At 36.2% G+C, this 11,418-nt stretch overlaps 2 protein-coding genes across 2 annotated transcripts; one reads left to right on the forward strand and one right to left on the reverse strand.

Moving 5' to 3' along the window:
• The first annotated feature begins 442 nt into the window (after positions 1–442).
• LOC113314297 (uncharacterized protein At5g48480-like) lies at positions 443–2,068 on the forward strand. The gene is made up of 2 exons (XM_026563089.1): positions 443–877; positions 1,528–2,068. Exons 1-2 carry the CDS (start codon positions 558–560, stop codon positions 1,745–1,747), a joined length of 540 nt encoding a protein of 179 aa, XP_026418874.1. The 5' UTR covers positions 443–557; the 3' UTR covers positions 1,748–2,068.
• A 3,301-nt stretch (positions 2,069–5,369) lies between these two features.
• Positions 5,370–6,047, reverse strand: LOC113359171 (extensin-like). Its single transcript, XM_026602849.1, has one exon. The coding sequence runs from the start codon at positions 6,045–6,047 to the stop codon at positions 5,370–5,372; it is 678 nt and encodes a 225-aa protein (XP_026458634.1).
• Between the last annotated feature and the right edge of the window lie 5,371 nt (positions 6,048–11,418).

The raw sequence follows: 11,418 nt of genomic DNA on the forward strand, positions 1-11,418 counted from the left end.
AACAACTTATTTGTTCACAGACACATCTAACGTGGGTATCCAATACCCGTCATTTCATTGATGCATCTCCTACACTCGCGTTAAATCACACGCATAAAACAATCGCGTGTAACAGAAGGTAACCTTGAGATGCTGGAGTCTCACTAATCTCAAGACATTTTTGTGAAAATCTCGAGGACAAAAAGTAAAACCTACACCAATACGCAATAAAGATGACCAGAGTTTACTGTATTACCCTCCAGCCTCTGTCAAAAAACGGTCTCCTACATTAGGGCCTATTTTAGTAATTTAAAACAAAGTTGCATTTCCCAACACAAGAAAAATAATATTGTAAATAATCGATCATCCGAGGGCATTATTATTATTCCTTATCCGTCTGAGTCTCAGAGAGAACGAAACGGTTTCGTGTCCTGGCTTCTATAAATATCCCTATTCACCTCCCACTTCTTCCATCATTTTTCGCCTCACACAGTCCTTCACACATTTTTCCTCTTTTACATTATTCTCTCTCCTAGGGTTAGGGTTTTATCAATCTTTTCAGTTTTTTTCTCTCAACAATGGCTGAAGGAGATGTTGCTGTTCCTGCTACTGTAGATCTCACTAATGGATCTTCTGATACTACTATTACTGAGAATGTTGTTAAGAGTGCTTCTTCTGTGAGTGTTATTTCTGTGAAACCACAACTTGTGATTCAAGGTTCGAAAGCTGCTGAGGCGATTCAGTTCTTTAAGACTGCTTTTGGTGCCGAGGAGTTGAAACGTGATCTTCATCCTAAACGTAAAGCTGATCAAGAGCTCCCTTCTGTTGTTAGTGCTGAACTTAAACTCGGATCTCTCGTTCTCGTGGTTTCTGACCTTCCTGATGGAACAACCACTTTGTAAGTACTAGTTTCTCTCTTTTCTTCTTTATTTTGTGAGTGAAATCTGTTTATACTGTTATGTAGCTTGGTTGTTTTATTTATTTGTGAAATATTTCGGTGAGAAAAACGTTTTCTGTGAATGTTTCTTGTGAGAAAACGTTTTCTGTGGATGTTTGTTTAGATCATAAATAGCTTTTTTTATTTGACTGTAAACGTTTTGTATGAATGTTTGTCTGAGATAGCTTTTATCATTTGAGTCTCTCTTGATCTTGCTTTAGATGTTTGGATCCTTCTCTGTTCATAAATAATCATGATATTTTTGATTCTGCTTTTATTCTATTTTTTGATTAGTTCTGTTTATTTTATTGCTTTTTGCACATTAAAACGTTTTATTCTACTGTTTTTTTGGACCGGGAAACACTTTTTTTCAGAATAAATTTATTTATAATTTTGTTTTCTATCATATCCACTATTTTTTGTACTCATTTGTTTAACCTAGATTAGTTACTCAGTCTAGGAAGGATCTGTTTGTTTCTTTCCATTTCCTTTTTAACCTAATTCTTTTCTGTATTTTTTCTTTTTGTCTTTATCTCATCATACTCGATTTCTTTTGGATCTACACTGTACATGTTCTGAATCTAACGTCCGTTACTTTTGTATCTGACCAGGGCTAACGGAACTGGGTACACTTTCTGTTTGGAGACTGAGGATGTTAACGGTCTGGTCAAGGGCGCCGTTAGTGCTGGAGCAGTTTTAGATGGAGAGCTCACTGAAGGTGCAGAGGAAGGTTGTTGTGGTGGTCCTGCTGGAAAGCTCACTGATCCATATGGAAATGTTTGGTTGATCTGCTCCGCTAAGAAGGGTCAGGTCACTGGCGTGGCTGCTTAAGAGTCGTTCGATGGTCATCTGTTGCCGTTCTGCTACTACTTTTGTTAATGAAAAATCTCTCTATCTAGGTTTTACTTTCCAACTTTCTCTCTGTTTTTGCTTTTGGTTCTCGTAGTAGATGAATATGGATGATCAAGATTCACTGGGGTTAAAGTAGTAAGTTTGTTTAATGGTTAGGATTTTGCTTTTGGTGGATGTAAATTCTGGGAATATCATGGTTAAATCATAGACGTACATCTGGCGACTATAGTTCGCAAAACTAATGATGGAAATGTTTAAATTCTCGTTTTATTATAATCGAAGTTATCTTTAGTAATCTTATCTGCTTATATCATTAATCTTTGATTAGGTGCAGTTTTTGTTGGATTAGTTAAGTAATCTTTTTATCATCTTTGTTTTATGTTATTTTAATCTGTTTGGTAGTGCTGTATTTGGTAACCCTAGAATCTTACTGGACAAATTCTGACGGCCTAATTCTTGTCCATTTATTTATTGACGCGTGCGTCTCTTTTAGGATGGCATTATTTTTATATAATTTTCAACTGAGAAGGTTACCTTAAATGGTGCCTGCATCTTACAGTTTTGCTGTTGTGTTTTTGTTTCTTTTTCAACTTTTATTCAACCTGTTCTTTTTCTGTGAGCCACTTGATTTAGGTTATTTTTTATCTGCAAGTATTTTGAGAAGGTTTGAATGCTACTTTCCGTTAGACCCTGATAATAACATGGTTTTTGGGTCTTATTTTTTGTCAGTGTACAATGAAAAAGTTATTGTTAGGCGTAAAATTAGTTAGGTTGAAGTTTGAAATTTGAATGAACGGTCTATTAGTAAAAGTTAAAGGCTTCCGTATAGTGAATGGCAGTCTGATCTGAAAACTGATCATTAATGAGCGTCAAACTGGCAACATCAATTGGTTTTCAAACCCTTTTTAAGATGTATCAAGATTTTTAGAGGTCCACACATATTGCAAGGTGTCCCTTATCAAAGAAATAATAATTGGAAATGACAAATTAATCCTTATTATTGATAACCTAGTTTAGTGATGATAATCAAGTTTAATGTTACTGATTAAATTCACTTATATTAACTCAAAATCAAAACAAAATAAGATTTTAGAGTTTTTTTTTTAAAAAAAAAGTTTTGAGATGGTAGAGAAGTTTTAACCCAAAGTGAAGGTCAATCTCAATCAATTGAAGAAATTAACTAACAAAGTGAAAACCCAATGCCTGAAAATGACCGGGTATACTTCTAAATTAGTCCCAACTAGCTTTTTGTTGCTCAAATACGTAAAAAAATTCAATTTCTTACATTTTCAGAGCTAATTACGGTTGGCATTTCGCTCGTAACCAACCGTAATTCATAGTTACGGTTCGTAAAAGATGAACTACTAACCGTAACTGAAGAAAATTTTCAGATATAAGAACATACGGTTGGTAATTGAACTATTACCAACCGTAACAACATCAAATTCTCCAGTTACGGTTCGTAATAGAGTTAAAATCAACCGTAGCTCACATAAACCCAGAAATTTGAATTTGAATTTTCACCTAAAACCCTAATTTCTGATAGAAATTAAACTTAAATCGAACAAAATAAACTAAACCCTAACTGAGTTTTTTATAATATACCTCATATAAGTCATTACACTTGATTAATTTTCGAATCGCTGATTAATCGAAGACGATGAAATTTCCAGTTTTAATGGAGGTTACAGTTGATGGAGGAGAAGAGAAGATGAAGAAGAAGATGAAAAAAAACTGATTTGATTTTTTCTAATTTATTAGGTTTAAAAAATATTGATTTGATTTTAGTTGATTTAAGGTGAAAAGGATAATCTAGTCAATTTACATCTCCTTTAGGACATCCCCAAATCAACTAAAAAGTCATTACTACCACAGTGCCGCCCCTCTACTAAATCATGCCGCCCCTATATCAAGGTTGTTCTTAAAGGTTGGCTCATTTTAAAGGGCAATCACATTTTGAACTATACTTCGTAGTGGGGCTTATTGATTTAGCACCATGATGTACAATGAGTGGGGAGAGCAAATCATTTGGAACCCACTCTCTAACGTAGTATTTGGAGTACCTGTTAGTACACGTCCCTTGAGGAGGTACATGGGTATTGGAATTAGGTGATTAAAAATTGTTCCTCTGTGGTACTGGTACCCACCGGTGACTTGGCTACTGGGACATTGAAATGTTGGGGGTTTAGTGGATGTTTTCTAGAACAGATGTTTATGGAAAATTAGATACAGCACTTGAATTCTTCCTTGCCAAAACATGGCTATTCCTTTGATTCTATATCAACCATTTAATTGTTGGCAGCATTAGCTTCTGTATCACCTTCCTACACTCCTTACCTTGCTTAGCATATTGATTTGGCATGCAAATGGACAGTGAAGAAGGATGTGGTCAGCTGTCTCTCCAGGTGTGTATACAGAATTCACATTGATCAGGAACGTCTCGCCCTTCAGTTCAGCGTGGTAGTACATCTACCCAGAGAACTTCGCCAAACAAACAGCAGATTTTAGGAGCAATAGAGTTCCAGATGCTATTCGAGAAGAAGCTAGGCCCAAGGCTTAGGAGCAGCCTATCTTGCATCAACCAGATTTCTCCAAGAAGGATCGGCCGTTGCTAGACTTCCAGTTCACTATTGATGGCTCGATAGAGAGAGCAGGAGTTGGGTTGATACAGTTAAGAGATAGGCAGTAATCGCTCACTTCTGCATCATGAGGGGACCTTGAAAACTGGAAATTGCACCTTCTCTGTATGCCCACAGCAATATGTGATGTGAGAGACATGTTTATTCTTCGCCAACTTGTAAAGTCTAGGCAGGACTTGGATAAATGGAAATTGGCAGTCCACTCGTCATGCCAGATGCCAGATCCATCTCCTGTTTCAGCAGCAGCACTGGATTGGACCCAGGTTCAGCAACCCCCAACCGGATAGGATACAGGAACTTTTGTCAACCAGCACTGCATATCTAAATCATAATCAAAGGATCTTAAGCCAACCATGACAGGTACATTTAGTTGGAGTACCCTCTAATTTCCTTGAAGTGCGCATTTTTCTTGTTTGAAGAAACTTGGGCCTTCAAATGTAGTGATAGAGATACTTTACCTATGGTAGGCTGGTAGTGTAAATTTATTCTCCTTGGAGATGCTCTATTAAACCTTTTATTTTACAGAAAGTGAACGGATTCCCTTGTTCAGAGCTTAGATCATTTATGCTTTTCCATCATTTTATGTGTTACTAAAACAATTTTTTTTTTTTATATCGATTTATCCAAACAAGAACATACATATTACATAAGAAACAAGCTTACATATTCCACTCCTGGATATGTTTGGTTTAGACTGACCAAAACAAACAAGCATACATATTACATAAGATAAACACCTTCCAATCCTGAATAGGTTTGGCTTAGATGGTGACAAAAACAAACAAGCATACATATTACACAAGATAAGAGATTGACCTGATAACATTCTATATATAACTTTAGCTTGGTTCACTTATATTGATCTCATTTTCATATGAAAAAGAGTCATCAATGAACTGCACCAAATATATGCCAAGCCTTCTCTCCCATTATTGACTTAACCGAATGACCCAGGCCTTTGCTTAAAGTGGTGGAGATTTCTTTGGTGGTGGTAATGGCTTTGGTACTGCTGGACTTATCTTCCCAAGATTAGGTAGAATTGTTGATGGCACAGAGTCTTGGCTAAGTGTTGGAGGTTTCTTTCTTGGTGGTGGTAATGGCTTTGGTACTGCTGGACTTATCTTTCCAAGGTTAGGTAGAATTGTTGATGGCATAGAGTCTTGGCTGTGCGTTGGAGGTTTCTTCCTTGGTGGTGGTAATGGCTTTGGTACTGCTGGACTTTTCTTCCCAAAGTTAGGTAATATAGTTGATGGCACAGAGTCTTGGCTATATGTTGGAGGTTTCTTCTTTGGTGGAGGTTTGTTTGGTGGTGCTGGCTTTGATACTCCTGGACTTATCTTCCCAAGGTTGGGCAGTACCGTTGATGACACAGAGTCTTCTTGGTAATACGGTGGTGGTGGAGATCTTGGCTTTATCGGCTTCCCCGGGGTAGGTGGTGTTATAGGCACATAAGTTGGCATCTTTGGTGGTGGTGGAGGAGATTTAGGCTTGTATATTCCAGGAGTAGGTGACTTTGGAGGCCTATACGCATTAGCCAAAAATGGAAAACATACAGAAAGTATCACTACTAGAAGAGCACTAGTAGTAAATAAGCAAGCCAGTGAGGCTTTCTTCCCACCTTTGTTTCTCATACTACTCATTGTTTGTAAATTGTGTTGTGATCTTAAAAATTCTCGCAATCCCATAGAAACTTTTACCTTCTTATCAAGTCAGTAAAGTTTCCAGACACATCTTTAAATTCTTGTGTCCATCTAAATTATTTGGTTAGTAGTGATTTGAGTTTTTACCTTTTGGTGGCGGCTTTCTTCTAGGAAGCCATCAGTGCTAATAATAGCTAACAATTTCATTCGTTCAACGCATGCAGGCCCCCTTATTAAAGGGCCATTCTACACACCCTTGTGAGAACTCCTTCTCTTTCGCGTACGCTGTTCACGGCCACCTCTATAACTTATACTTCCTCCGTCCCATGACCTAGTTCAAGTTTGCACAATTTTTAAGGCAAGAAATGTAAGAGAATATTTTTAAGTGTTTTTTATAATTATATCCTTATGGATAATAACTTGTAAAATTTAAAAATGATTTATCTCTCAAACTATACCATGAATTTTCGTAAACTTTGTATCATTGAAAAGCATTTTAAAACACCTACGTAACGAATATAAACATGGATATCAAATTATACATATTTCTTATATTACCGATAATCGCTCAAAAGGATAATTTTAGAAATATCCCTTGTTTAATGAGATAGGTCAACTAATAGTGGGACAAAATTTTAAACCAAATAGGTCATCTAATAGTGGGCCGAAGGGAATAGTTCACAGCCAAACCATGAATTTTTGTTTTTTCGTCGGGAAGATATTACAGAGGCTGCTACTGCTACAAGTGACAAGATGCAACTTCTTTATGTTGGAAAACAATTAATAAAATATGATTTTTAAAGTTTTAATAATATTATAATTTATTGTTTTTCTTTGTGAATGAAAAACTTATTAGTCCCACACCGTGAAGTTTCCACTTTTTAGTTGTTTTAAGAGACTATATAAGCTTTTTAGTCCCACATCGGGGAGTTCATCTTTTTAAGTTGTATTATTCTATTATATAAAGAAATTCACTACTTTTGTAAAATTAATGGGAAAGGGGATTCTCCAATGTTTAGAGAGAGACCCCTAAGGGAAAATATTTTATAGTGATTTCTTTAACGTTCACAATTTTCTTTAAGTGTTTTTTCGGAGTTGCCAAGCTCAAGTTGAGCATCTACTACATATGCTAATAGTGTTTTTTTATCCTGGAGATATCCGTCCTGTGAGGGCTATAACATCACTCTTGAGTGTAGCTGGGCGCTAATGTCTTAAGGGAGCTAAGTATCAGTAACTATTGCTTATTTGATTTTTCCTTGTTTTTGATTATTGCACCCAACAATCTTAAGACATTAGAATTTGTAAGATTGTCATTCCTCTTAACTAGTATATCCTGAATAGAGTACCCTTTTCAAATGATCAGATGAAACTCCATATAATTTATGGAAAGGTAGATGACCTTCTTATGAATGCGTCAAAGTGTGGGGGTGTTTAACTAAGATTGTCATTCCTCTTCCTAAAAGAACTAGATAGAAACCAAAAATGTTGTTTGTGTCTTCATATAGGGTATGCTGAGTATACTTCTACATATAGATTTTTCGTTGTGTGTTCTGATTTTTTCTGACTTTGGTGTGATTATTATTAAGGAATCTAGGGATGCCGAGTTCTTTGTACATGTTTATTCTCAAACCTGTACCTCATTAGAGATGTGTTGTTAATCCCCTAGATTTATTTTCAAATATTCAGAACTTATCTTAAAGAAATATGAAGTTGAGGTTGAGCCTAAGAGAAGTAAAAAAATTAGACTTAGACTTCTTATGAAGCCGACTTCATAACATGCATAGCTTATTTTGAGCCCTAGACTTGTAAAGAAGCCTTGACATCTACTAAAACCCCATTCTGGTAAGAAGCTTCATTTAGTGAAATGGACTCAATCCGTCAGAACCAGACTTGAGAGCTTGCTAGTTTACCTCCAGGGAGTAAGACCATGGGATGTAAATGAGTCTTTAAGAGGAAACATTAGGTAGATGGAACTGTGGAAAAATATTAGGCTAAGTTGGTAACTAAAGGCTATAAACTAAAAGAAGGTGTAGCTTTCCTTGATTCTTATTCACTTGTGACGAGAATTATTTCTGTTGAGATGCTAATTGATATTGTTGCCATAAACAACTTGGAGATACATCAGATGGATGTTAAGACAACTTTTCTAAAACCGTGAATTAGATAAAGAAATTTACATAGGTCAACCTGGGGACTTTGTAGTGAAAGGTTGTGAAGACAAAGTTTGTAAGTTGAAAAATCCTTGTATGGTTTTCAAATAAGCACGTAAACAGTGACATGAAAATTTGATCATGTGATATGAGTAGTGGATTTAAGTTAATGAATCTGACAAGTATATTTAAAAGTAACTTGTTAAGGATGCCTATGTGATTGTATGCTTGTATGTTGATGATATGCTTATACTTGATACAAACATAAATGTGATTAATTCCACTAAAAACATACACTAAATGAAAACGTTGACTTGAAATACTTAGGCCCTTTTGATGTAATCTTAGGGATGGATTAGAAGATAATCAAACATTTATAGTCTTACTCATTCTCATTATGTTGAATTTGTACTTAAGAGATAGAATCAGTCTTATTCTAATCCTGCTTATAACCCTGCTTGTATTCCATATGATTCTTCTTGTAGACTCGAGAAAAATATGGGTAATGGAGTATCTTAACTTGAATACTCAAGAGTTATAGGATGTCTGATGAATTTAATGAACTGTAAGAGTCCAGGTTTGCCTATATTGTGAGTAAGTTAAGTTGATATACTTGTAGTCCAGAGCAATAGCATTGGGATGCACTTAGTAGAGTATTATGGTACCTAAGATACTCTATTACCTTTTGTTTGATTTATGAAAGGTATCTTGTTGTCCTTGAGGGACTTTGTGATGCAAACTGGATAGTTGACTCAGAGGAGTCTAAGTCTACGAGTGGATATGTTTTCACTCTAGCAAGAGGGTTTATTTTTGGAAGATTTCCAAACATACATATATTGCTCAATTCATTATGGAATTCGAGAATATTGCGTTAGATAAAGTACGAGAGGGGTCCGAGTGCCTAAGATGCTTTTTAGAAGACATTCCTCTCTGGCATAGGCCTGTGCCAGCTATATCTATACATTGTGTTAGCCAAGCTATAACAGCTAAAGCTAAAAATAACTAATCTCAATCGGCGTTATTTCCATTGATTGGATAATGTCCAAGGAGAATATTGCACAACCTTTGACGAAAGATTTATACCAAGAGATAGTTAAAAATGCACCAAGGGGGTTGGGGCTTTAAGCTCATAAATTAAACTTGCCATGAAGGATACTCAACCTTGCTGATTGGAGATCCCAAGATCAAGGTTTCGAATGAGACAACTAATTTGTGGTGGGTAAAGGTAAACACTATCAGAGAATTTCATTCTCTGTCCCTTCCCTATGGTGTAGACGTGATAGTGTGACTGCATGTGAAGGATGACTTTTAAGAAGTCTTAATGAGTTCTATAGTTTCAATTTAAGATTGAAGTGGGGTGTAGCAGTAACACTCTTTATGGAAACTCACCTATCTGAATGAGGAAGTGGGGCCGCTTCCTATGAGATATGAGCTTTGATTCTCTAGAGCATTCTAAGAAACATGATATGTCCAGGCCAAATTGGACAAAACGGCACGAGCTTGGCAGCAACGTTGGAGATATCATCCGTGGTCGTTATCGCGAATTACATCAAACGCTTGCAGTTCAAGACATAGTTCACTGTCTCTAGCAAGTAATTTCGGTAATATCTCACTAAGCAAAGGTTCAAGACCTCATGAACACCTCTGCCTAAAATGGTATTTCTTGCGCTTTTTATATGATTTTAGTTTTGATGGTTTTGGTATTACTGGAACTTAGTACCTAATGATCACTAAAGGTTAACTAGTTCATGGTTTTTCACTTTAGTGAAATGAACCTTTAGTCTCATTTGTGAGGATCTAAAGATGAAAGCTCTCTATACTATTATGATTTATGCAATCCATAGTATGACCCTAGGGTAAACACACTTTTGTGTGAGGGAGAGGACATTGAAATGACTAGTATGATTTCAACACACAGACGGTCCGTATGTCTGTTCGATCAGGCCGGATTGTGGAGATTGGGGTGTTGATTTACCAAGATCCGGCTGATTGAACCCAGATTCAGAATCATGAAAAGTTATTGATGTTCCTTTTCATGGCGATGTGGTGAACCAATCTCTTCAAACACCTTCAAATCCTCCTATGTACCAATCTGTTCAAACACTTGCGAATCCTCCACAAATGACTCATACTAGGTAAGAATCGAAAAACCCAGCAGTTATTTTACCATTAGATTGACAAAATAGGTTCAATAATCGATTTAGGTTTTCCAAAAATGGTTTTCTGAAGCGTTTACGGCCGGGATATCATATCGTCCTGGCCGTAATGTTTACCTAACGGTTGGGACATCAAGAAATCCCAGCCGTTAATGTCTCTTGCGGTTAGGAAAATTTGAGAACCCAACCGTGAAATATATTACGGATGGGATTTTCCTAGCCGTAAGTCGTCCGGTGTTTACAGAGTAAAATTGAGTTATGAGTGTTTCGGTTGGGAGTTTCCTAACCGTAAATAAATTTTCCAAACCGTTATTTGTATTTTCTAGCCGATACTTTGTTTACGATTCGGTCGTCCGCATATTTCTAAGCCGAAACTATTTTTACGGTTATGAGGTCTTACTTTTCCCAGCTGATAAAGTTTATAACAGATGGGTTATTTGTTATTTCCAATCCGTAACCCTATCTTCTGATATGTTTTTCATCATTTTTAGGAACCCTGAAAAGGAAAAAGAACTCCAGGAACTACCAATGTGTGATATTGCTACGATAATGGTACGTAGGCTAAGTATATGATTCTTTTTTTGGTATACGTTTCTCAAATTATGTACCACTATTAATTGAATGATGTGAAAATAGGTCAAGAGAGCTAAGTGGATTGCCAGGGGACTGAGACGTAACATTGAGGAGGTTTTATATTTGGATTGCGAGGAACAAAGAACATTGATTCTCAGGCTTCTGGAGTTACATAATCCAGCGAAGGATGATCTCTATACTAACGACGAGGATGATTGGATTAGTCTTTCCCAAACTCCCGACAGTTCTTCATCATCTTCTGAGGATGTTCCTTCGATTGTTGGTCATAGTGGATGATTGTAGGTTATGTACTTGTTTAAGTCATTCCAGCTTATGTTTATGCAGACTTTTATCATGTTTAAGGTTATGGATTTGGGTGAATTACTTTTCAGAGTTACTTTTCATTAACCTTGAATGAATGGATAATAGTGTTTTGATTCTTAATTTATCAGATTCTTGTTTAAGATACTAACAAGATTACCAGTCTTAAGT

The sequence above is a fragment of the Papaver somniferum genome, chromosome 1 (assembly GCF_003573695.1).
Source record: "Papaver somniferum cultivar HN1 chromosome 1, ASM357369v1, whole genome shotgun sequence".
In the NCBI taxonomy this organism is placed as follows: domain Eukaryota; kingdom Viridiplantae; phylum Streptophyta; class Magnoliopsida; order Ranunculales; family Papaveraceae; genus Papaver; species Papaver somniferum.